The sequence below is a fragment of the Perognathus longimembris genome, chromosome 28 (genome assembly GCF_023159225.1).
Source record: "Perognathus longimembris pacificus isolate PPM17 chromosome 28, ASM2315922v1, whole genome shotgun sequence".
Classification (NCBI taxonomy): domain Eukaryota; kingdom Metazoa; phylum Chordata; class Mammalia; order Rodentia; family Heteromyidae; genus Perognathus; species Perognathus longimembris.
In genome coordinates this window covers 63,843,199-63,870,904 of record NC_063188.1, presented here as the reverse complement: position 1 = coordinate 63,870,904, position 27,706 = coordinate 63,843,199, and the positions used below count along the sequence as shown (strand labels likewise).

The 27,706-nt window shown below is 40.8% G+C and overlaps 1 protein-coding gene across 4 annotated transcripts in view; it reads right to left on the bottom strand.

Moving 5' to 3' along the window:
- The window catches only part of Ophn1 (oligophrenin 1), a 328,259-nt gene that overhangs the window by 125,879 nt on the left and 174,674 nt on the right, over positions 1–27,706 (bottom strand). For all 4 annotated transcript variants that reach the window (XM_048336869.1, XM_048336872.1, XM_048336871.1 and 1 more), the window contains exons 10-15: positions 27,247–27,347; positions 25,508–25,599; positions 20,447–20,525; positions 16,926–16,959; positions 16,459–16,521; positions 15,305–15,379 (exon numbers count right to left, since the gene is read on the bottom strand). In XM_048336869.1, coding sequence (XP_048192826.1) covers positions 15,305–15,379; positions 16,459–16,521; positions 16,926–16,959; positions 20,447–20,525; positions 25,508–25,599; positions 27,247–27,347 — 444 coding nt within the window. The remainder of the gene's footprint in view (positions 1–15,304; positions 15,380–16,458; positions 16,522–16,925; positions 16,960–20,446; positions 20,526–25,507; positions 25,600–27,246; positions 27,348–27,706) is intronic.

Below are 27,706 nucleotides of genomic sequence, written 5' to 3'. Positions count from 1 at the left end.
GCCAAATGGCACTGCCATGATCCAATTCACTGTTCTTACAAGTGGGCATCATTGAGGCTTTTTAAAAAATTTTACCATCTCTGCTCTTGGTGTTTCAACTCTGGACCAAACCCCTGGATTGGTGAGCATGCCACTGTCCTCAATCCCAGCTCCCAGAGTACTGAGACAGAGATTCTACCCAGGGGGAACAGCATATTCTAACAACCAGAGTTCCACAGGTATACCACTTTTGGGTATCTACTTAGAATATTACAAGTCATGGTACAGTAAAGATATTTATACATCCATGTTCATTTCTGCAGTACTCATGATAGCCAAGTTATGGAAACAACCCAGACATCCTACAATAGATGAGCAGATCAAGAAAACGTAGCACATATGTACAATGGAATTTTACCCATCCATTAGAAAGAATATTAAGTCATTTGCAGAGAAATGGATGGAACTGTAATAAATTATGTTAAAGTGAAGTCAGGCTCAGAGAGAAAAATGGCACACATTTTCTCTTATATGTGGAAGCTAGATCTAAAACGCAAATATGCCTGATAACATTTAGAATTTTGTCTATGCATACATAAACAAGCAAACTGACTAAAGGATGGTATACTTAGGAAAGAATCTAAACAATTAATGAACTGTTTAACAAAATGAATACCAGGAAGTGTAAACATCTTCTGGGAGGGTAGGCAAAAGGGAGGAACATGAATAGAGGGAAAGTGAGTGAATAAATATAGTCATTATATTCAAAATATTATGTAAAAAATAAACCACATAACTTAAAGGTAGGGACAGGAGGCAGAAAATGGAAAAGAACAAAGGAAAGGGTGACACGGATCAAGAAGCACTGTATTCATAACATGACATATGTAACTGAAATCTCTATGTATAACTACTTTAAAAAGAGAACGAGAATTCCAAAACTCTCTAGGAGGGAAATGACTTTACTTGAAACAGAGTACAAGAAAATCTGAGCCCAAGGGAGTACTCAAAAAACCAGTAGAATCCCATTAATATGTGTTAGCAAAAAATAAAATTAAAATGTATCCAACACGTACAAAATAAGGATTTTTGTTGTGATTATTATGTCATGTTGTGTTTTATTTTGTTCTGACAACACCTTGCTATATAGCTGAAACACCTGAACTTTCTTCCTCAGGCACCCAAGTTCAATGACTATCTATAGGCATGCTTCACAACATACTCAGCTCTTAAAGATGATATTTTCTTTTCTTTTCTTTTTGTCAGTTGTGGGGCTTGAACTCTGGGCCTGGGTGCTGTCCCTGAACTCTTCAGCTTAAGGCTAGCACTCTACCACTTGAGCCACAGCGCCACTTCTGGTTTTCTGGTGATTAATTAGACATAAGAGTCTTATGGACTATCCTGCCCAGGCTGGCTTTGAACTGTGATTGTCATATCTCAGCATCCTGAGTAGCTGGGGTTAAAGGCATGAGCCATCAGCACTTGGCATAAAGTAAGCAATTAAAGGGGAAATTTATGAGCTCTTTAAATCATATTCCAACTACTTTACCTGAAGAAAATCAAATTAAAAATTAGCCAAAAAGAGCCCATCTAGGGTTGGAACAAGTCTGAAACATTAGCCACAAAGGCAACTATGAACTAAAGATTAACATGCAATAGATGGAATAAAAACTCATTTAGGGGGCTCAATAAATTTAAGTTAACATGACAAAAACTATGCCATCTGAAAAACGGAGAGAAAAATTAACTGGGAAAATTTTACAGAGCAATATGATGCCATTAGGCATATTAATATATAAAAAAATGAAAGAGAGATAAGAGAAAAAATATGACAAGATCTTTGCCAGCTATATATCCAATAAAGAACTAATAACTAGAATATATAGAAAACTTATAAAATTAAATCCTTCAACTATCAATAACTGAATTATGGTCAAAGGAATAAAGCAGGTACTTCTCAAAAGAAGTGAAAATGACCAATAAATATATGAAGTAACGTTCAAGTCTCTGACCAGAAAGGAAATGAAAATAAACATAGCACTGAGATTCAATCTCACACAGTCAGAATGGTCATCATCAAGAACAGGAAAATGGGGGCTGGGGATATAGCCTAGCGGCAAGAGTGCCTGCCTCGGATACACGAGGCCCTAGGTTCGATTCCCCAGCACCACATATACAGAAAACGGCCAGAAGCGGCGCTGTGGCTCAAGTGGCAGAGTGCTAGCCTTGAGCAAAAGGAAGCCAGGGACAGTGTTCAGGCCCTGAGTCCAAGGCCCAGGACTGGCAAAAAAAAAAAAAAAAAAAAAAAAAAAAGAACAGGAAAATGCTGACAAGAATGTGGAGAATGAGGGAAAGAATCGTTATACACTGTTGGTGGTAAAGTAAATTAGTATAATCAATATTGAAGTCAGTAAGAAGGTTTCTCATAAATCTAAAAGTAGAACTACAGTATGAAGTAGTGATAGCACTAGAGCATTTATTTAAAGGAATGTAAGTCGATCTAATAAAGGCACCTCCATACCCATGCTTGTCTATTCCCCCATGCACTATTCACAACAGCAAATTTACACAAACAACACAGAGCACTATAACAGACCAGTGGATAAAGAAAATGGGGTACACATGTATAGATCCATCAGGAAGAATGAAATAATATCATTTGCTGGGAAATTCATGAACCTGGTAAAAACGATATTGAGTGAAATAAGTAAGATTCAGAAAGACAAAGGGCATATGTTTTCTCTCATGTGGATGTTAAACCTAAAGTAAAATAACAAGAAAATACATACCGACCTATATACTTATATACACAATTAAACTGACTAAAGTATGATATTTACAGGAGTGAAATTCCATGGTATAATTGCTTTGTAAAATTAACAGACAGCTAAACCAAGTGAAAACAAGGAAGCTGAAGGGGAACAAATAATGATAGGCAAATAGGCATAATACTCAATGATAAATAAGTAAATACATGAACTAAGTAAATATATAAGAACTAGAAAACTAGGGGATGGGTGTGAGGTGCCCAGCAACTGATGAATAGATAAACAAAATGTGGTATATATACAAAATGGAGTATTATCCAGCCACCAAGAAGAATAAAATTATGTCATTTGCAGGAAAATGGATAGGATTTGAGATCATGTTAAGCTTCAGAAGGAGAAAAGTTGCATATTATATCATATGTAGAGTCTAGATAGTTGCAAAGAGAATATGATTGTAAATGTGAGAATTTGGGGAAATGTAGAGGGTGGGGAAGAGGGGAAGAGAATGATGGAAGATGAGTAAGATTGAAATCCATTACCTCTTTGTACATAGATAGCATAAGGAAACTCATTGGAAGCTGTTGAATAATAGAGGGGTAAAGGGAATGAGAAAACAGAGAAATAGAGTGTTAATCAGATTAAAATATACATAAACTGGACACCGGTGGCTCACATCTGTTCTAGCTACTCAGGAGGCTGAAGACTGAGGATCATGGCTCAAAGCCAGCCCAGGCAGAAAAGTCCATGAGACCCTTATCTCCAATCAACCACCAAAAAGCCAGAAGTGGGGCTGTTGCTCAGGTGGTAGAGCGGCAGCTCTGAGCAAAAAAGCTCAGAAACAGCACCAAGGCCTTGAGTTCAAGCCCTAGGACTGGCTGTGGGGTGCGTGTGTGTGTGTGTGTGTGTGTGTGTGTGTGTGTGTGTGTGTGTGTGTGATGTATGTATGTATAAATGTATATGTATATTTGCATACACAATATATATCTCTGTGTGTGTGTGTGTGTGTGTGTGTGTGTGTGTGTGTGTGTGAAATACCACAGAGAAACACTTTGGTACAAAAAAATGAAAAAGAGAGGGGCTTGGAATGTGCCTTAGTGTTAGAGTGTTTGCCCAGCATGAATGGGACGCTGGGTTCGATTCCTCAGTGCCACATAAGCAAAAAATAAATAATAAAAATTAAAAGAAAAAAAATCACCATTAATTTTTTTTTAATGAAAAAGAGAAAACTAAGACAGGCAGGCACCAGCAAGTTAGGGAAGGATGAAGGAAGGTAAATATGGTGGGTCAAAGCATTCTCTATGCATGGCTGAAAATAAAACAATGAAACCCAATGATATTTTCTAAAGAAGAAGACATGAAGGAGAATCTGAGTTTGATGGAAGTACACAGAGTGGTAGCCGAGCTTTGGACACCAGAATGAAGAACACACTCCTAGTGTGGAAGCTACCAATTGATCAAACAGGACTGACATTGGAAGCAGCTCTACTGTAAGCACCCTTCTCTCGGGTTGCAGTGTTTTCTCTAGGGGGCACCTCCACCCGCCAACAGTCATTGAATGCCAACCAGTAGTCTCTATCCTGAAGTCTCCCAAAGATATGGAGAGACTTGGGGGACTGCTTGGGGAACAGAGGTTTCAGGACAGAAGGAATTTGATTAGAGCAAGGTCAAGGAGGAGAAAGATCACAGAAAGGATACGAAATAAAACTAAGCGCTGGTAGCTCATGCCTGTAATCCTAGCTACTCAGGAGGCTGAAATCTGAAGATCACAGTTCGAAGCCAGCCCAGGCAGAAAAGTCCCCTTAAGACTCTTTTCTCCAATTAACCACTCAAAAATCTAAAGTGGCATTGGACTCAAGTGGTAGAGCACTAGCCTTGAGCACAAAGAGTCTCAGGGACAGTACCCAGGCCCTGAGTTCAAGCTTCACACTGACAAAAAAAAGAGAAAAATAAAACTGCAGAACATTTCTTTGGCCTTTTCAGGAATTTCAAAGGTATAAGTAGTTGCTGTCTAATAGATACCCACTGAACAGCACATAGATGAAACTGTACAGTACAACATCTAATGGAGGCATCCTTGCTTAGGACTGGAGTTATGTTTGCAACTAAGAGCCTTGCAAAAAGCACTGGATATTTCTGTTGTTCTTTTTGGTGGTGGTGGTGGTGGTGGTGGTGGTGGTAGTGTTTAGTTTTGCTTTTGGATTGTATTTTTTTAGGGAAGACAGGGGATGAAGAAAGGAAGAGAGGAAGAGGAAACAAATGCAATCATACACACTATGTAGAAAACAAATTATGTAACTTGTGAACAGGGAAGGAGAAGCTGGGGGAAGTCAAAGAAAGGGGTGACAATGTCTACAAAAAGAAATGTACTCATCTGGATTATAACATGGTAAGCCCTACGTACAACACCTTAATAATAATAATAAAGTCATATTTTTTAAAAAAGAAAAAAAGCACTACATAATTTCCAAATGTTATTCATGCCATTTGGTGACAAAATTTCTATCTTAAATGGCAGGCATTGCTAAGAATTTCAGATAGAAATGGAGAGTATAATGGTCCACAATCACATTCCATTAAAGTTTGACATTCTGGAAATTCCCAGTGTTAGTGTATGTGCAACTACCCCCCACCGTCCCCACACACACAATTAAGAACTAGTCTCTTTCCTTGGAATGCTCACAGTGAAGCAGGACAGATAAATACAGAAAAAAAAAGTACAGCACAGCAGGAAATCCAAGTACAGAACTGGTAGAGAAATGAGGATCTGTTCTGATTCAAATGAGATTTGGCTTCAAAGGACACAATGTTCCAGGAGAACAGACTATGCACCACTAAGTGTAAAGAATTAAAAACAAAGGCAATTTAAGAAAAAGTAGGTGCTGTGAAGGATGTGAAGGAGCCTCAGTGGCAGAGCACTTAGCTACCAAATAAGAAGCTTCAGTTTGACACCTAACACTATTTTTAAAAGAAAATAAAAAGTAAGATGCAAAGGGTAAAAGGTGAACCAATGCAACAGCAATACTTACGAGACAATATGCTCTAAACCAACCATACACCTCAGGGGAGGGAGGGAAGGGAACTGGAGAGGGGAGAAGGTGGGAGAAAAATGAAGGAGGAGGTAACAAGTTGGATAAGAAATATACTCACTGACTTACACATGTAACTGTAACCCCTCTGTACATTAATTTGGAAATAAAAATGCAATAATTTTTTAAAAAGTAAGCCAGGCACTGGTGGCTCATGCTACTTACTTGGGAGGCTGATAACTCTGAGGGTCTCAGTTTGAAGTTAGACTAAGTATACAAATCTGAGAGACTCTAATCTCAAACTAAACAGCAGGAAGTGGAGGTGTGGCTGAAGTGGTAGATCACCTTCCTGGAGCAGAAAAAGCTAAAGGAGAACATCTAGGCCCTTAGTCCAAACACCAATATGGATACACCCACATATTTTTTAAAAAGTAGAAACAGATGCAGAGAAGATCTCATCTGACCTTCCACAGCCTGACGGAAAAGTCTCTGAGATTCTTAGCACCAATTAACCAACAGAAAACCAGAAGTGGCTCTGTGACTCAAAGTGGTAGAGCACTAGCCTTGAGCAAAAGAGCTCAGGGACAGCACCCAGGCCCTGGGTTTAAGCCTTACAACTGACCAAAAAAAGGTAATCTACCCTCTCTGTCTACTGGCAAGAACAAAGATTAGAAAGACAACTTTGGACGCTTGGCATCCTGGATGGTACCAATGGAATCTACATTAACAAGTTTTACTAACTGCCCTTTATCTGGCAATTATTTATCTCCTCACAAGCTGCCACCCCTGGGCACTTGTTCTTTTGTCTTTCACTTGTCAAAGATGGTGAAAGACACTAGAAAAGCTGAAATTTAAAGCCATCTCTTTGGCAAGTGCTCATTCTCTGGCTAGCTCTCCTGTGTATATGAAATCCACATGGCAAATTTCTGCTTTGTTTTCTCATTAATCTTTTATTATAGAGGTCAATTTCAACTCAGAGTTTTGAGGGTTTAATAAAAATTCTGTTTTTCTTCTCCAATACACACACAGAAATTTGTTAATGAATAGGAAATAACATGGTAGAAAGATATGGAGGTTGGATCAAAACCAGTCTGACTTGAGATGGCACATTGTGGTTTGTTTATTGGTATGTTTATGCCCATACTGGGGCTTGAACTCAAGGTCTCATCATCTCACTTAGCTTTTTTCACTCAAAGCTGGAGCCATACATCCACTTCTGACTTTTTGCTGGCTAATTGGAGTCCCACGTACTTTCCTGCTGGGCTGGCTTCAAACCGAGATTCTCGGATCTCAGTCTCCTGACTAGCTAGGATTACATGTGTGCGCCACCCATGCCAGTGGACACATTTTTTTAATTTATTCTGAAATGGCAATGTCTCCACTAGAGGGAAACCATAGCCTGATCTAAAAGAGAATAAATCAAGAAGATAAATGAGGTGGGAAGTAGGATGGACTTTAACCAAATAAAACAGCTTATAAGAAAGTTTGATATGATCACTCAGGAGACAAATGAACAACAGAGCTGAGGGAAAGGCACCACAATGCAAAGGACAAGTAAATGATGCTTTACAACCAAGAAAATAAGGCATTTCCCCTTAGTCTATTCTGATCAACACAAATTAAATGAAGAATCCTCTCTGATTAGGATTTCATCATCATTGGCTTTCCATGTTATAACACTACAGACTTTCTGCTTATGCCATGCATGAATGGCATATTAGTTCTGATAACTTATGGTACAAGAGCTATCTGAATAATTCACAAAAGCTCTATTTACTGAAAAAAATATGTGGTAGGAACTTTGTAGTGTAATATCAAATAGAGAATTGTATGGGATAACTCCTGTTTTAAAGAAAAAAACATATTCCTGCGAGAGAGACATATCCAGAAATAATTTCAATACAGTGTGATAGGTGATCATGGCAACACTAATAGGTGTGTTCAAGGGGCCTCGGGCTGTATACTGCTACAGTGCTTGCCTAGAAACTTAAGGCCCCAATTCCATCCTGTACAGCACAAAAATAAATGGAGTCAAGATTTGGAGTTACTACAGATGAGTCAAACCTTTACTGTTTTCCATTAATTCTAGTGTATAGAAATACTTTTTGTCAAACTTCTCTGTTATTTGTCAGTTCATTGTTACAATAATCATTTACTTGTTCCCTTTTGGGCACTACTTAATATTTTTGGTGCCAATCTTAAGGCTTGAACTCAGGGCTTGAGTTCTGTTCCTAAGCATTTCTGCTCAAGGCTAAGGCTCTACCACTTGACCTACAGCTCCACTTCTGGCTTTTCGGGTACTTAGACGTGTTTCACAGAATTTCCTTGGCTTCGAAATACAATCCTCAGATTCTCCTGAGTATCTAGGATTACAGGCATAAGCCACTGACATCGAGCTCCATGGGATTTTTTAGCCATATCTTCTATGGAATGTAAAATTGTGAGTGGCAGGACAGCATCAATTCATCAACCCGTGTAGAATGTGGGAATCATAAGGCAGATGACTCACTGGGGATTTTTATTCAAAAAATACTGTTGGTTTCTAAGTTTTGCTTTGTTTCAACTTGAAAAATGTATGTGGAAGTTTGCTACCAGTTACTGGAAATGAATTATCTGTATCATTACTGGAATATCTAGGAAATGCAAGATGCAACTGTAGCTGGATTGAGCTATACTCAGCATGGTTGTCATATATTTTGTGACTTTGGGGATAATTAAAGCATTTTTTCAGTCCACAAATATTATTCCTAGAGATCCAGGCAATAAGCAAAGAACCACAGACAGAGGAAAGCTAGAGTAAATCTTACCAACCTAGGGATTCTGCAAATGCACTTTTCCAGATATTAGCTGTTTGATCTAGGGAAGAGTGATCAGATATTTATCATCTTCACTAGTTACTTGTTGGTTTTGTTTTGTTTTTGTTGCCAGTCCTGGGGCTTGAACTCAGGGCCTGAGTACTGTCCCTGGCTTCTTTTTGCTCAAGGCTAGCACTCTACCTCTTGAGCCACAATGCCACTTCCGGCTTTTTTCTATGTATGTGGTGCTGAGGAATCAAACCCAGGGCTTCATGTATACGAGGCAAGCACTTTACCACTAGGCCATATTACCAGCCCCTCATTAGTTACTTGTGTCTAGAACTTTTGCTAGTTCCAGTATATGCCAAGGGGAATGACTTTCATGGAAAGGAATTAATAGTTACACTGTAAGTGTGCCAAAATAGACAATAAATAAAAATGTGAAGAACAAGAGACAAGAACAAGTAAAAGTGATAGGGACAAACATCAGTTAGTAGGTATGCAGTTAACATTGTGTAAATCAGGGAGTAATATGGAGAGAGTTCTCAAAGAAGTTTAAGGAAAAGGAGAATAGAGTTTGTCAGTCAAGACAAAACAAGGAGGCTCATAAGAAAATGAGAATCAATGGCTTTCAGAGAAAATAAGGTATGCACTACATAACAGGAAAAGGAGGAGGTTAACATTATCACAGAATTAATGTGGTCTTTTATATGCTTCATATCAGTACTGTGAAAGATGGTGCTTCAAAAAACTTCCAGAGGAACTTTGCTTTCTCTTTTTCAACAGCCTATAGTGCTGTGTTTTATTTTGTTTTGCATTCTTTTGGGGAGTGGTAATGGGGCTTGAACTCAGAGCCTTGAACTCTTGTTTTGCTCAAGGATGGTGCTCAACTACTTAAGCCATACCTCTACTTCTGACGTTTTGCTGGTTAATTAGAAATAAACATCTCAGGGGCTTTCCTGCCTGGGTTGCCTCTGAACTGTGATCCTCAGATCTCATCATCTTATGTAGCTAGGATTACAAGCAGGAGCTGGCATAGCCTAGCCTGCCTATATTGTTTTATATCCCGAGACCAACAGTGGACATCACTAGATCTGGGATATTTTTGGTTTATTTTAAAATCTATGACAGTATCCATGAACTAGAACTTTTACTAGACTCTAACATCCATAAGAACAGGGATTTTGTCTGGTTTGCTCAGTGCTGTGTACAAAGTGACCTGACACCTTGGAAGTACTCAATAATATACAGGAGTTGTTCAGGTATAGTTCATCTGCCTGAAGTAGCTTAAAACATGGGTTCTGGCAGGACACTATTAGCTCACATCTATTATCCTAGATACATAGGAAATAGAGATCTGAGGATTACACTTTGAAAACAGAAACCAGCCCAGACAAGAAAGTCCATGACACTCGTATCTCCACTTAACCACCAAAAACCTGGAAGTAGGGCTGTGGCTCAAATACTATATATAACACTAGCCTTGAGAGAAAAAGCTACAGAACAGAGCCCAGGCCCTGAGTTCAAGCCCCAGTACCAATAAAAAAAAGCAAGCATAGGTTCTTGGAACTATAAGACCATCAAGAGAAACCAGGAGAGTGTACTGGTTACTCTATGCTCAAAATCCAATTCAGATATATAACCTACATGCACAAATAAAGTAGTTTGAGGCTAGAACATTTTTCATAATGTGATAGTTTAAAATCATAAATTATTCTAAGGAAAAACATAAGAATGGAGTTAATGGGTTAAATGTACAGCAAGATTGAACTCAGGGCCTAGGTACTGTCCCTCAGCTTTTTCGCTCATGGCTACCACTCTATCACTTAGAGCTACGGGCGCCACTTCCAGTTTTCTGGTGGTTAATTGGAGACAAGAGTCTCACAGACTTTCCTACCTGGGCAGGCTATAAACTGCGATTCTCAGATCCCAGCCTCCCGAGTAGCTAGGATTACAGACATGAGCCAGTGGCACCCGGCAGTTCTCTAGCTTCTTAGGATGACACTAGCTACATTCATGAAGGCTCTATCCACATAACCACACGTGATCTCAATTACTTCTCAGAGACCCACCTCCTATTATTATCAAAGTGAACTTGGAGCTGTAACTCTTGAGACCAAGGGATATAGTAGCACAACACTATAAATTCTGGCTATTTAAGAGGTAAAGATCAGGAGACTGTGGTTCAATAACACTCTGGGAATGATGACAAGCACCTTGCTATGACAGCTATGGGGGAAGCACAGTGACTAGTTATGATAATGCATGCCTTTCATCCCTGACAACACAGGGAAACACAAGTTGAAGGACCAAAGCCCAGTCCAGCCTCAGCCTAAACCTCTATGCCCTTATTTCAGTCCCCAGTATGGCCAAAACAAAAATTGAGAATCAATTCATAATGAAGTTATCTTGTGATTAAAAATGTAATGATCCCAAAAGTGTGAAACCAAATATGACCTCAAAATTCATGTAATGGGACCAAAGGGAATGTACCTTTAAACTCTGAATAGAATGTGTGTAGTAGGTAGATTTTCAGTCCCCAAAAGATATCCGTATTGTAATCTCTAGAACTTGTATGTTAGGTCATATGGCAAAGAGTAACTAAAGCTACAAATGGAATTAAGGTTGCTAATCAGCTGACATTGAGATAGGAAGATTACTCTGACTATCCTGCAGTGGTCAGTGTCATCATATACGTTCTTTAAAGTGAAAGAGGAATGTAGAACTACAGACAGCAGCGTAAACATTCACCTTCCTTTTGCCCAGCATATGGTGTGACGCCTAAGGAAAGAAAAGAAGAAAGATGATGCACATGTAACTGAAAGTGAACCTTGTTCTTCTTGGACAAATCATGGTTGGTCTCTGTGCATGAGTTGGGGGAGGGGGATGGACAGAAAGGCCCTAGTGGTGAAAATAAATCAGAAAAAGAATAAATCAGAAAAAGGAACGGACAAACAAAATAACATCGAAGATTCCAGGAAAGCCCTGAAAAACATCGTACATAAAGTTTAGAAGGAAGGGGCCATAATTAGCCACAGTGAGCTGGCTGAGTAATATAATATAAGCCCCACAAAGTCATAAGTGTTTATTAGTCTGTCCCTACAGTAATGCCTGACTCTAACCTGAGGCTGGCACTCAGATATTTGTTGACTCTAACCCTAGGCTGACACTCAGATATTTGCTGAAAGAAGAAATCAGTGATGGCTACCACCAGATCTAGAATCTCTTAGTTTTGAAAAAGTGATCCAGGATTACTACTTTTATATCTAAATAGGAATATATCACTGTTATTTGTCTGGCTGAGAGTGAGAGGGTCTTGCCATAGCCCAAGGGAGCCTTGAACTTGTCATTCTCCTGACTCTACCTCCCAAGTGCTGGAACTGTAGTCATGTACCATCACATCCAGCTCTGCCTTTTATATTATATTTATAAATATTTATATCTAGAACTTCCTAGACTCTATTTCCAATATTCCTATGAATGCTATTTGGAAGATGATGCTGAAGAGATGATATATGACCATTGTACTAGTTTCTTTAGTTATTTGAATCCATTGTGTGCAATTTTAGGGAATCATTTCAGGCTCATTAAAGCTCTTCTATAGAATATACAGAATTCCTAGCCTGGCATTTCCTTTCAGCTTAGCATACATCATGTAGGAGAATATAGTGATACTGAAAATAGAATTCTAAACAGTTAGTCTGAGTTCAATAATTTTTCAGATTCAGTAGCCTGGACCACACTGTCAGCTATTTTACATATGAAAAAGCATCCTTAATGGACCAGGAATGAAGCAACTTGAAGATTTAAAAGCCAATAATGTAGCATCATTAAGTAGAACAAATACTGGGGAACAAATGGGGGTGATCTGTAATGCAAAACCACCACAAGGAAGACAAAGAGAAGAAGGGTGGGTGAATGTAGTCATTATGTTCAATGTACATATGTGAAAATGGAACCAGGTAACTTGAGGGGAGAGGGTGGGGCTGGGGGGATAGAATGATGGAAGGGGTGATGAATGATGGAAGGGGTGATGTCGATCAATATGTATTGTACTTATAAACTGACATATTGAATTGAAATCCCTTTGTACCACTACTTAAATGTTTTTTTTAAAAAAACACTTAAATAGGCAAAAAAAAAAACCCACCAAACATGCATTACTAAGTCCCACAGCATCTGCAAGTGCTAGCAAGTTCATAGTAGATAGGCCATGCATCAGAAAAAGCACAAAATGAGAGTTCTATGCAAAATATCTCTTTCCAGAATCTTTACCACCACCTACCAAAAAAGCACAAGCTCACAGGGAGAGAAACACCATCCATTTTACGTTGACTATAGCAAATGGAGGTAGAAAAGGAACAGCTTGTACCGAAATCCCAGCATGGATTCCTGTGCCTGTAAGGTTTGCTGTCTCTACCATGTCCATTTCCTCCAGTGTGCATATAGCAAGGATATGCATCATAGCCAAAATAAGGTTGAAAAGCACAGGTGATGTGGTCAACTGGATCCCTTACCTCAAGAAATGACATCTGCAACTGAAGTTCTGAGAATCTAGTAGCCATAGGTGCTAGTAAAACCCCATAGACTGACTTGTCTCCCAGCCATAGATGGGGGAGCCACCGGTACCAGACTTGTGCTTCCACTACAACAATTAGTGAGATCTCCGAACACAGACAGCACAGGACTATGGCTCTGATGATAAGGAAGTCAATAAGATCAGCCTTATTGTGGACACAGCTGACTATCTAAGGGTGCTTTGTTGATGGGAATAGAGGGAGTAGGAAGTTAAGCTGATCAAGGAAGTCTTGTTCAAGCAAAGAAACAAAAGTCAAAGTTTCCAGAGACTGAATCAGCTAGAATTTCCAAGGATAGCACTATAGAAGAAGGAGCTATGTCAAGAAAGAACTCACAAAAAATTACCTAAGGATTCCTATGAGTTATTGCTGAATACAAAGACAGAAATGAAGAACAAGCAAAGCTCCTCTGTCAGATGAGGGGAAAAAATTCAGGGGACTTAGAATTGAACAAGTCCCAGAATTTACACAGAGCTGAGAGATGTTAGTGTTCTGACCAGTAAGAATAACAAGCTAAGGGGCAGGGAATATGGCCTAGTAGCAAGAGTGCTTGTATCGTATACATGAAGCCCTGGGTTCGATTCCCCAGCACCACATATATAGAAAATGGCCAGAAGTGGCGCTGTGGCACAAGTGGCAGAGGGCTAGCCTTGAGCAAAAAGAAGCCAGGGGCAGTGCTCAGGCCCTGAGTTCAAGCCCCAGGACTGGCAAAATAAAAATAATAACAAACTAAGACTGGGGCCTTGATAGCTGGTCTATAGAAATCAGCAAAGGCAACTTTTATGCCTGCCCTAAAAAAGGATCTAAAAAAATTGAATAGATCTTGCTAACCCACAGAGAGTTATTAAAAAAAAAAAAAGGAAAATTCAATGTTCCAGTCCCAGGGCTGCAACTTGGGGCCTGAGCACTGTGTTTGAATTTTTTCCCCTCAAGGCTAGTATTCTACCATTTGAGCCACAGCTCTACCACCTGCACATACACAAGACTCATAGCCATAATGAAACTCAATAAACAGAGGCACATGGAAAAGGAGGATTAAAGGGAAACTGAGGTAGAACTCTTAAGAAATACCTATCATGATTTTTAAATTAGGAAGAAAAAAAAGTGAGAAGCCAGGCCCTGGTGGTTCATGTCTGTAATCCTAGTTTCTCAGGAGTCTGAGATATGATGATTTTGGTTCTAAGTCAGCCTGGGCAGTCTATGAGACTCTTATCTCCAATTAACTACCAGAAAGCCAGAAGTGGAGCCAGAAGTGGCTCAAGTGGCAGAGCACCAGTGTTGAATGAAAAACTAAGGGATAGAGCCTAAGCCCAGAGTTCAAGCCACAGTACAAGAAGATACACACACACACACACACACGCGTGCGCGCGCACACACACACACACATGTACACACACAGTAAGAGTAATGGAGAAAGAAAAGCAGGAGATTCTTAGAATAATAGAGGCAATGTTGCATCACAATGTTAAGTAAGAGAAATTTTCCAAAAAGAGAGAGCAGCCTGATGAGAAGACTGAGTAAGATTGGGACTGAAGAGTGCTCATTGTTACTCATCAACAGACACTTGCTATGTGTGGCCACAGAAGTTGTAGAGCAGAGATAGGAGTGGAAGCCAAACCACAAAGTGATGGGCAAGACACAATTAGGGCAAAATATGTGTCCATTTACTACTTTCAAATAAATGTTGTTAATATTCTACAGAGCAGTAGTGGCAATGTCTATAAATTTCAACTACTTCAAAGGCAAATGCAGGAAAATGGCATGAGTCCATGTTGTTGAGACCAGTTGGGGCAATAGCATAAGATCTCAACTCAAAATATTATCTTTCTACAAGCTGAGCATTAGGTAGCTCACATCTGTAATCTTAATCAGGAGGCTCATATCTGAGGACTGAGATTTGAAGCCAGCCCAGGAAGAAGTTCATAAGACTCTTATCTCCAATTAACCACCAAAAAGCCAGAAATGGAGCTGTGGCTCAATTGGTAGAGTGATAGCCTTGAGCATGAAAGCTCAGGGATGGTGCCTAGGTTCTAGGTTCAAGCCTCAAGGTCAGTACACACAAAACTTTGCAACCTTCCTTGGTCATGTTTCTTCCAATCCTGTTTGGTGGCTAACATAAAAACTATTCCCCATAAGAAATGAAGAAGTAATTTAGTTACCAAAAAATGCATTCAGCAGCTTCTGAACCTGAATATTACTGCCCACTGTGCGGTACAGCCCTTCTGTCTTGATCCCTAGGAAAAGAAAACCAGGTCAGGTCAGTTTTGTTTATGTAAACAACAGCTTTCACCTCCTTCAGGGAAAACAACAAAGTGCTTGTCTACTATCATAACTTAAGACAGGAAGGCACCTCCCTACTCTCTTCAAGTTCTTGAGCTCTCCTATGACACCATCACAATCCGGAAAGATCTCTCCATAACCATCCCGTGCTTTTATTTGGAACATGGTGAAACACATGCTTTTAGGTGGCTGGTCATAGCAGTGTTAGAAAGATATTCATGGTTAAGTGAAAAGGGAGGAAATCTTAACCCTTAAGTTGTTCTATAAAAAGAAAGAGAACCTGGGTGCCAGTAGCCCACACCTATAATCCTAGCAACTCAAGATGCTGAGATCTGAGATCCCAGTTTGAAACAAGCCCAGACAGGAAAGTCAGTGACACTTTTTATCTCCAATAAACTACTGGGGAAAAAAGCTGAAAGTGGAGCTGTGGCTCAAGCGGTAAAGTGCTAGCATTGAGCAAAAGTGCCTAGGCCCTGAGTTCAAGCTATAGGACTGGCTTAAAAAATTAAAATAAATAAATAAATGCCAGAAAAGGGGGTGAAATAAGGCAGATGTGAAGCTAAAGTAAGACTGAAGCACTATGTCAAAGTAAAAAGAGCCTTGGCTCATATATGCTAATCACCACCATTGGGAACATTGTTAGAGAAAATATCCCAAGAGCCATAACCCTGGGAACAAGCAGATCCCAGTGTACCCAGTGTCAATAGGTATTGCCACAGAAACTGAACTCGTGCCTATTTGGGATGGAACCATGGTTAAACTGTTTGAAGAACACCAGGCACTATTTTGGAATATTCTTTAAATATTACAAGTATTTTAAAACTCTGAAACCATAAATTATCCGGATATGCTTGGATACTACTGGTTTTGAATTTTTTACATGTTCCAAATTGTGTCCATTGCACAAGATTTTATAAACAGCTGCCATTCCTACAGTGGGTCCTCAGGACAGATACTACCATTGCTACTTTGGAGAAAGTGCTCGAGGATGACGTTAGAGGAAATAATGTCAAGGCTGTGGCTCTAACCTTACCTTTGGTCTCGATGACATTGATGCACTTCCTAACAAACTTGAACCCCACTTCATTCAGCTCCACTGTGTCAAGGGAAGGAAAGCAGACTTAGATCCTATTGCACCAGTATCTCTAAGAAATATTCAATGGCCACCCTGAAACTACAGTGAAAGAACAGAGTCTGAGCAGTCATTTACAATCACCCTTAGCTTGAAAGGTCCGTCAACTCACAGAAGGTTTAGAATTTTACCTCTTACAACACTAAACGTTTTATTTGGTCCTTTCCATTATTTGAGGTTGCAAATAGAAAATGTTAGGTATAAAAGGCACATAATTTCCATCATGTCTACAAAGAAAAGGTGATACTATATATGCTTTATATCATCATCACCATCCCCACTATAAGCTACAATCAAGTGATTTCCTTAGTTTAATCAACAGATAGAACACTGAATTCATTCCCACAGTAGAAACTTGAATGACTCACTTTCTTCCTGTTTCGTTATGGGGCTGTGATAGATCTACAAAAGAAGAGAAACAGAAACAAGCATGGCTATTGTGAATCACTGCAGGTTAAGTATAGCAAACAGTATTAAGTCACTTTCCCCAGATAGGCCACCAACATCATTATAGAAACTCTGGGGCTGGAATAAAAGGGAAAAGTTGGCTAAATACAGTCACCTTGTCTCAGGATCCTGCAAAAAAGGTTCCACAGTCCCTGAGAATTACATTAGATTATAATTCACTGTACCTAAGGCTGTGACCAATTCATCTAAAATAAGCTTAGATCACTTTTTTGGGGGGCCAGTCCTGGGCCTTGGACTCAGGGCCTGAGCACTCTCCCTGGCTTCTTTTTGCTCAAGGCTAGCACTCTGCCACTTGAGCCACAGCACCACTTCTAGCTGTTTTCTACATATGTGGTGCTTGGGAATCGAACCCAGGGCTTCATGTATACGAAGCAAGCACTCTTGCCCCTAGGCCATATTCCCAGCCCTGGATCATTTTTATGATGGAGCAATAATAATAATTTTACAAAAAAGAATGGTTTTCTCATAGTCAACCATGAAATATGCATTAATGGTAAAAAAAAAAAAATTTCTAACATCAATGGCCCTCCTCAAAGACTAATGGATGTTTTTCTTCAGAAAGGTGAAAATCCATGTGAAAGAGGGCCATGTGTCTCCCAAGATTTCTCTGAGTCAGTTGTCGTGAAATAGACATTTAAACAGCTATTCAAGTGACCAGAATGGAGATTTTTTTCTCTTGATATCTAGTCTTGACTCACTTTTTATCTCATTAGGAAATTCTGGGCCTGCCCTTTCCATTAACTCAATTTGAAATTTTCTATCAAGAAGGCAATCAGAAAACCAGGTGCCATTGGCTCACACCTGTAATCCTAGCTACTCGGGAGGCTGAGCTCCACGGATCAAGGTTTTTTGGTGTTTTGTTTGTTTGTTTGTTTGGCCAGTCCTGGGGCTTGGACTCAGGGCCTGAGCACTGTCCCTGGCTTCTTTTTGCTCAAGGATAGCACTCTGCCACTTGAGCCACAGCGCCACTTCTGGCCGTTTCCTGTATATGTGGTGCTGGGGAATTGAACCCATGGCCTCATGTATACGAGGCAAGCATTCTTGCCACTAGGCCATATCCCCAGCCCCAAGGATCAAGGTTTGAAGCCAGTCCCCATGAGACTCTAATCTCCAATTAACCACTCCAGTACTGGAAGTGGCACTGTGGCTCAAAGTGGCTGAGTGCTAGCCTTGAGCTAGAGAGCTCAAGAACGGCGCCCAGACCTTGAGTTCAAGTCCCATGACCAACCAAAAAATATCAGTTTGAATAGATGACACTTTAAGCCACATATGCATGTGCTGTGTAAGGTTGAGGGATTGGTGTGTTTAGTGAAATGGCAACAATGGAACAGTGTTCAACTGCAGGAAATGAATATTCCATATGCTTTCTGATACAGCATGCTTAAACAACTTCTCATATGTGCATATCTCATTGGGATCAACTTCTGGGCTTGATAGCTTTCTTTTTTATTCCTGGTGATACTAGGGATTGAACTCAGGGCCTACACTTGCTATGCAGTTGCTCTACCACTTGAGCCAGCAGCCCATGGTGGCATTGATTATTTTCAGTGTAGAGATCTCACTTTGTGTCTGGGCCAGCCTGGGCTGCAATGCTCCCATTTGTGCTTTCCCACATCAATGTGGATGACAGGTCACACCACCGCACTGAGAACTGTGCTTCCTCCATAGTTGGGGGAATAGGCACGCACTACACAACCATTCCCCACCACTGGTTAATATGAAGTAACCCAAAGTTTTCTGCTTAGGCTAGCCTCAAAACAAAATCCTCCAATCTTTGCCTTCCAATTGCTAGTACTACAAGCTTGAGCTACCTACCACACCTGGCTCTCCTTTGCAGCTACTTATATAAACAAGAGCTTTGTGGGGATACCAGCAGGATTGGTTTGGAGAAGCTCCATGCTCATAAAGTCCTTTTCCTAGTATCATTCTCCACAAAGAGACATTGGTATCCTTCAATCTTTACAAACTTTAAGAGAGGGCAAATGCAGAAAGGGGGTCGAAAGCAAAATGCCTTGCTGAGCTTCCTGATACCCTCTTACAAATATAGTAAAGATTCAAGCAGCAAGTTTCTGGTAAGTGACCAGAGGAAAGACAGATCTTGGCCCACTGGATGGCAGTCCTTCCTACTAGTTCTCTCTCTCCTGCTACCTGCCTGGTTGCTGCAAATAAAATGTGGGAGCTGCTCACTCTTCTGTTCTCCAGGGCACTGAGGACCAAAAGAAAGAAAACCCTGGAATGCATTCCCTACCTTTGATGAATAAAACAAGGAGCTAGCACTGTGTTCAAATCATGCTGAACTTCAGTGATTAGTCTCTGTCCTCCCCGTCAGGAAGGAGCACCCAAAACAAATACAACACAGTAGCGCATACAGAATAGTTTACATGTGACTCTTCTAAGCAACTATGTGAGGCAGGTAGATTTGCAGATATTAAAGCCTTTTCACTAGAAAGAAGGAATGAGCTGGCATAGATGTGAGATGACTTGCCACAGTCACAACTGTAATGGCAGGTTCAGGATCCATATGTAGCTATGTTTATTTCCAAGAGGCAAAAACTAGATTATTTTATATGCCACAAAAGGACCTCAACTCAAAAAAAAGATACAGAAAATACACTGCTTTTCACTAATGTCTAACAGTTCTTATTGGTCTCTCTGGTATAATTGCTAATGTTTTTGTGTATGCCAATATATGAGTTTGAACTTAGGGCTCCATGATCTTATTGGGCTTTTCGGTTCATGGCTGGTACTATACCACTTGGGCCACAGCTCGCCTTAAGGCTTTTTTTGCTAGTTAATTGGAGAGAAGAATCTCAGCTATGTCTGCCTGGGCTGTCTTCGAACCATGATCCTCGTATCTCAGCCTCCTGAATAGCTAGATTACAGGAATAAGCCACCAGTGGACAGCTAATCACTAATTTTTTAAGGGATCACTGGCCCACCTGAGAAACAGTATTCTAAATGAAGTGTCTCAGATACAGGATGCAACTCGATCACTTTCCCCAGCTAAACTCTGACCAAGAATAAAGCAGCAAGGAGCATAAAGGAAAGAAAAGTAATTTCCAATGAAAGTTTCACAAATGCTTATTAGCATCCACAACTGTTATTTTCCATCTTTCCATCTGAGCACCTTCATTTCATAATCTGGAAAAGAGGGGGGAAACTTCATTTTGTTTAACATCATGTGGGCATAAATAGCTACATCATCTAACATGGAACTGGAAGCTTTGTCTTCTCTGAAGGTGATACCAGACAAGTCCCTTGCCCTCTCAAGAACTCAGGTTGGTTTATTTGCTAAATAATGTAATACTGGAATCTGAAGCATCTACAATCATTCACTGTCGTTGAGCCACAGATACCACGAGAGGGCGCAAGTAGACTGGCCAATGCTGCCTGCGTCTCCCAGGTGTGGGAGGTAACTTACAGGTTCTTTCCCATCCATGGCTTCCATCCAAAGTTGTCTGTTAGCTTCAGAAAGGGCCTGAAGAGTGATGGTTCCTGGCCTGAGAACAAAATGACATATTAAAAGTAAAAAATTCACCTAAGAGAGTGTATTCTTGTGATCTAGAGTCCTCTCTTCCTTGGGAGGTCTCCCAATGAGTAGCCTTGAGGAAAAGACCTAGAAAATTCTAAGGGTTTAAATTTTCCTTTAAGAAGCCAGGTACTCGTGGCTCATGCCTGTAGTTCTGGCTACTCACAGGGCTGAGATCTATGGATGGGGTTTCAAAGCCAACCCAGGCAGATTTTTAAAGTCCATGATACTCTTATCTTTAATTAACAAACAAAAAGCCAGAAGCAGAACAAGCTATGGCCACCAGCATAAAGTAGAAAAAGTGAAGGGACAATGCTCAGGCCCTAAGTTCAAACCCCAGCGCGTATGCGCGCACACACACACGCACACACGCACACACGCGCACACACACACGCGCGCACACACACACACACACACACACACACACACACACATCTCCTGTAACTAGAACGATGATGGGCCATTGAAAGAAGAGTAAGTCTGGGGAATCTGAGGGAAGTGGTATCATGGTGGTTGCATGCCAGAACCAGAAAAGAAACAGGAAGGCAGATGTCAAGACTCCTCACCCCATAGTACACATGTAAAATGAACTCATTGTGAGGGAGCCATCCTCTTTGGAAGGCAGCCACATGGCCTGAACTCTCAGGGTGAGTATGTACGTTGTAGGCACATTTACCTGTCAGGAAAATGGCTCTTTCTACCACCTAGGATATTCAAGCTAAAAAAAATCTCAGCCATAGGCAGCCTGCCTCAACCACAGGAAGGAGGGTCTAGCTGATAAACAACCTAATGACAAATGATTATTATTCAATAATGATATTGAATTCTCACAAGGGTCGGGATCCTGTTCTATGTAGTTTTATATGTATTAGCACATTTAATCTATCTCACAAGACTATGAAACAGCTGCAACAGTAATCATTTCTATCATATTGAAGGGGAAGCTGAAGCACGGAGAGGTTATCCAAGGGTCACACAGCAGTAGAGGAAGTTAATTTCAGAAAGTCTGGCCCACCACCCACATTTTTCTTCTTTCCTTCCTTCTTTTCTTTCTTGGAAGTACCGAGGTTTGAACTCAAGGCCTTATGCTTGCTAGGCTGCTGCCCTACCACTTGAACCTTGCTTTTCACTGATTATTTTAAAAATATAGACTTGCTTTCAACCTGCACACATCTGATCTGCCTATTTCAGGCTTCCATCATAGCTAAGAGGACAGGCTCACACCACCACATCCAGTCCCCTCTGTACAAAAGGAATCTCACAAACTTTTCTACCTAAGCTGTCCTCAAACCACGATCCTTCTGTGCTCAGCCTCCCAAGTCAGTAGGATTATAGGAACTGCTCCAAGGGTGCTCAACTCACAGCATCATTCTTACTACTACACTATAAGGCTTCATCTGCCCAGCAGATGACTGCTACTTACTTGTAGGCCACCTGCCATGATCTGCATTCTCACCCCAAAGTCATATACTAAAAGATAAGTACTAATGAAAAAGACTTCAGAAGTTGGGGACTTCAGGAAGTGACTAAGTCATGAGAGTTGGAGCCCCAGTGGAGAGAAGATTAGGAACCATTTAAAAAGACTTGAAAGAATGCATTTGGTCTCTCTGGAGGAACCAGAAGGAAGACACTATCTTTTGGAAGCAAAGACTGGCCCTCATCAGACACCAAACTTGTAGAATCCAGCAACAGGCAAACTGGCTGATTTAATTCCAGAAAGTCTAACCCAGGTTGGCCCAGACCAACATGTTAATCTTGGACTTCCAATCTCTAGAACTATAGGAAATAAAGTTCTGCCTGAGCACCAGTGGCTCACACCTGTAATCCTAGCTACTCAGGAGGCTGAGATCTAAAGATTGCAGTTCAAAGCCGATCAGGCAAACAAATCCCAGAGACTCTTATCTCCAATTGGCCACCAAAAAGCTGAAAGTGAAACTGTGGCTAAATTGGTAGAGCACCAGCCTTGTGCAAAAAAAAAAAAAAAAAAAAAAAGCTAAGGAACAGTGTCAGTGCTGCCCAGGCCCTGTACTAGCATGAAAGAAAGAGGAGCGAGGGAAGGAGAAAATGGAGGGGCAGAAGGGGAGGGAGGGAGGGAGGGAGGGAGGGAGGGAGGGAGGGAGGGAGGGAGGGAGGGAGGGAGGGAGGGAGGGAGGGAGGGAAAATTTCTGTTGTTTACCTATTATCCCTATCAAGTCTTTTATTCTAACAGCACAAAAAGACTATACCACTAATGATACCCAGAAATGCTATAAGTTGGTATATATATATATTTTATGGTCTTATAAGACTTCCATAAACAAATCAGAAATTTCTGAAACTTCTGCTTCAGGCAGGAAGTCTCCTTGCATTCTCTGGTTAGCAAGCTGCATCAGTATGAGAGCCTTGCTCCTCTCTCTCCTGTGATAATATGAGATTTTCTCAGAGTCACAGAATGGAAGAGCGAAGATGAAAGTTCAGAGATATTGGATATATCACTGGAACTTTCTGGACACCCATTTCTTTATCTGTAAGGGAACTGGAACACCAGAGGTGAGAAGTCCTTTCTAGGGCTATTATCATGGGATTCCTATTTTTACCTGCTCTTCCAAGTCTTATCAGAACACCCTTTGCCACTCCCCTCCAAAAAACAAACAACCAAACGACCTTTAAGTTCAAATCAACTAAAAATCAAGTCCTGGGACTAGATATCTAACTTTTACCTTTGCCTATTTACCATTCTCTAAGAAACATTGATCAAATGGGCTATACCTGGTGGAGCTAGAAAATACATTGACCTTTTTGAAACTAGCTACCTAGCTGAATGCCAGAGCCAGAAGGAAAGAGAGCAAGCAAACGAATAAAAGATATCAAAGTACACACTGCAGCCTGAATGTAGGGAAATTCATCCTGGAACTCAGTATTCCCTAGCTGGAAAGTAGAAAGGTCACGCTGTGCGTCCTCTTTTGATCTTACAGAATAAAGTGTGATTATTCTGGAAGTGTCTGGAGCTTCTTGGGTACTCTACAAAGTCAAATTCAATCAACAATATTGTTAGGGACAGGATGACACAGTAGAAAAGGTACTGAGTTCTAGTCTACGTTTCTTCTCTAATTAGCATTATTTTTTATGTGCCAGGCCTGGAGGCTTTAACTAAGGGCTTGGGTGCTGTCCCTTAGCTTTTTCATTCAAGGCTAATGCTGTACCACTTGAGCCCCAGCTTCACTTCGGGTTTCTGGTGGTTAATTGAAGATGAGAGTCTCATGGATTTTCCTGCCTTGGCTGGCTTTGAACTAAGATAATCAGATTTCAGCCTTCTTTGTAGCTAGGATTATAAGTAGGAGCTACTGGTACTCAGCTACTAATTAGCTTTATGATTTGCTTTCCTGAAGCCTTTTTAAAAAATGTTTATTATAGGGCTGGGAATATGGCCTAGTGGCAAGAGTGCTTGCCTCCTACACATGAAGCTCTAGGTTCGATTCCCCAGCACCACATATATGGAAAATGGCCAGAAGGGGCGCTGTGGCTCAGGTGGCAGAGCGCTATCCTTGAGCGGGAAGAAGCCAGGGACAGTGCTCAAGCCCTGAGTCCAAGGCCCAGGACTGGCTAAAAAAAAAAAAAAAAAAAAAAATGTTTATTATAAAGGTGATGTACAGGGGGTTACAGTTACATAAGCCAGGTAATGAGTGCATTCCTTTCTGAACAGTGTAATGTTTCCCTTTGTTTTCTCCCAGTTTTTCCCTCCTGAACCTCATTCCCTACAAGTTGTATAGTTCCTTTTCAACATAGTGTCTAGTATCACTGCTGAATTAGTTCACCCTTTGTCCCTCTATTTCTATGCTTCCCCTCCCCCTCTCCAAATCACAAACTTACATACAAGAAGTCTTAACACGCACATCTGGACTCAAGACACATATATAGCCTAGCCACAGTACAGTGCAGTGGTTGGGTGTGGCAGCGGACATTTGAATGCCTGCTTCTACCATTTAATAATTGTATAGCCCAGGTTGGTTAACTTTCCTTTGCATCCTTGCCTTCCAGCCCCTGGATCATGGCACGAGGTGAGGACTAAAGGGAATTAAGCACTCACAGAGCTGAGAGGAGGACCTGGCACAGAAGAGGGATCCCAAGCTGTAGCTGCTGTAGTTCTTATCAAGATTCCTCAACTCTGAGATATTATGAGCCCATGCTTTCAAAACTGATAGGAATATCCAGTTTTTGAAATGTTACCCTCTCGTCCTGAAATAGAAAAATGGTACTGGTAGTTCACTGCTATAATCCTAGCTACTCAAATGGCTGAGGTGTGAGGATTGAAGTTCAAGCCAGCCCAGGCACAAAAGTATATGAGCCTCAGCTTCAGTTAACCACCTAAAAGCCAGAATTGAAGCTGTGGCTCAAGTAGTAGAATTTCCATGTTTGAGCAAACAAAAGCATCCAGTCCCAAAGTTCAAGTTCCACAATCAGTATGCACATGCATATGTGCACACACACATGCGCACCCACGCATACACAGACATACACACACACACACACACACACACACACACACACACACACACACACACAGTCTCCTCCAATAAAGCTGTTTGAGTTCAGAAAAGAAGAAAGGTGGCAATGGAGAAAAACAGTGCCCCAAATCCAAAACCTGCAAATCTATACAAGCTGTGAGTTAATACACTAATCCAGCTATGTAAGTATCTGCAACACATTTTTGCATATGTGACAGCAAATTAAATCCCAAGAGAGACTCTTCCTTCCCAGAGCAGGTGATAGAAATCTAAAGTATTATTCACAGAGAAAAGCAGCCTTCAGCCAAGTCTAGCAAGGATTCCTGTGAAAGGCAGAATGGAGAATCCAGAGAGCACTGTCTTACACATCCTTGCTTGTTTTCATCAAGGAAAGTGAGAGGAAAATAAGAGACCCGACCAGGCTCTGCATATGGTACCCAGGACATGGCCAATCCACAGCCCAGCTTACCTCTCATTGGTTTCTATATCAAAGCAGAACCTCTTGTCAATGGATTCTGTCTTCCTTCTCACACAGTACTTCAAGGTTAAATCCAAGGGCCCCTGACAGGAGACAAGAATTAGCAGACAATTTGAAAGATGAAATGGACAGGTACTGGGTTGCCAGCGGCTCACAATTAGAATCTTAACTACTCAGGAGGCTAAGATCTGACAGTCAGGGTTTGAAGGCACCCCAAGCAGGAAAGTCAGACAGACTCTTTCTCCAATTAACCAGCAAAAAGCCAGTAGTAGAGTATGGCTCCCGTGGTACAGTGCTAGCTGTAAGTGAAAACCGGATAGCACCCAGGTCCTGAGTTCAAGTCCCAGTTCAAAAAATACTCACTTCACACACATAGCACCTTTTTTATGATGCCCTGGCCTGGAATAGACTGTTCTCCTCGCCCTACATGACTTTGTGTTCTTAGCTTTAGTGGAACTCTTATTCGATCTGAAAACCACTCTTTACATTTCATTTTCTCCACAATCTTTCCCCCAGCCGCATCCAGTACACATTCTGGGCTTTCCACCTTAAATTACAATTTCTTATTTTCACATCTGATTCTCTAATTCTTCAAGGCTATGGACAATTTCTCATTCATTTTTCTTTTTTTCCCCCTAGGTCTGAGACCAGGATTCAAATTCTGTACCTGTGACCTCTTTCAATCAGTCTACCAAGTGAGTCATGCCTCCAACCCCTCTCATTCATTTTTATAGCTCTACTTCCCTAGCAAATAGTTGGTGCTCAATAAATGCTAAATCATCATCCTTGCCCCTTTTTTGATAAATAGACAAAGCCACATTAAGTAATTTTTGTGCCAGTCCTGGGGTAAATTCTGGCAAGGATGCAGTAGTATAAGACCCCTCAAACATTGTAAGAATGTAGATTAGTAAAACCACTGTGGATATCAGTATGGAGCTTCCTTAAATGTCTCAAACTAGACCTATCATGTGATCCAAAGAAAAAAGTCATTTTATACAGCCTTCCACCAAATCTCAGTACCCTTTTACGCTGTACAAACAAGCCACCAGGGGGGATTACCTATGGAAAGCACTAGTAATGGACGGAGAGTGGTCTAATTTCCCACCCAGTTCCTGCCTTACTAAATTGGATCTTCTTGGAAACACGTATCTTGTAAATTCTTCAATTTAGGCATTAAGAGCATGTATGAGGGAAGGAGACTACTTTAAGAATGTGAACAGTTTTGATCTTTGGACACATCTGTGCATGCATGTCTATGTACATATGTGTTCTCCCAAGTGAGTAAGCAAACCCCTCAGCCTGTTAAACTTACCTGGCCATTTTTGAGAGGCAGGGGCAATACTACTATGTGCTAAAAGATATCCAAGTATTACCTAGAAATGTAGGTTTAGGTTATTCTTACAGCAACAGACACATTGTTTTAAAAAAGGAATTCTGGAAAACATTTCATATTTGTCATACTTGCTACTTAAAAGAATGCTACAATAAAGCCTTAAAAGCAATGTCATCCTACTTTGCTTTATTCTCTTGGTTCCATTAACAGGAACTTGGCATAATAAATGAGAATTTTCTTCTTTTACTCAACTGGGTGACACATAGCCCAATGCTAACTTAAGTCAAGGAGGAAAAACTATATCTAGCTTCACATGACAGTGCTGGGCCTGACAAGAAGTAGACAGATATTCCCTTCTGAGATGCAGCCACAGATGAATCTCCAAATAAAAACTGACCTGCTTAGCACCTGGCTTCTGTTCCATGGGTGTCATGGTGAGTGTTTTGGTCTCTTTCTCATACTGGCAGTAGTATTTCACCCAGGAGATCCCCAGAGCCCCTGCAAAGACAGGCAAAACAGAAGTGGCAGAATTAATGCTTTAGCTCCCTAAGACTGAGGCTACTTACTGCCTGCCGTTCAAGCCCCAAGCCATGGTGTTATCTGGCAACCCGCTCACTGCACCCAGAAAGATGGTAACCCTCCCAACTGTCTTCTATATGTGCTCCTGGCTTGTTCCAAAGCCATCCTTCCTGTCAGTTCTTCAAGGACCTCTCATTTGATTAGTCACTGCAGTGCCCGCTCTTGTCCCCTACATGGTTCTCCTTCATCTGCGTCTTGTTCACCATCATTCTCAGTGCTGAATCAGTAAAGGAGTTTATTGCTATATTTGTTTTTAATGTTTATTACATATTCCAAAA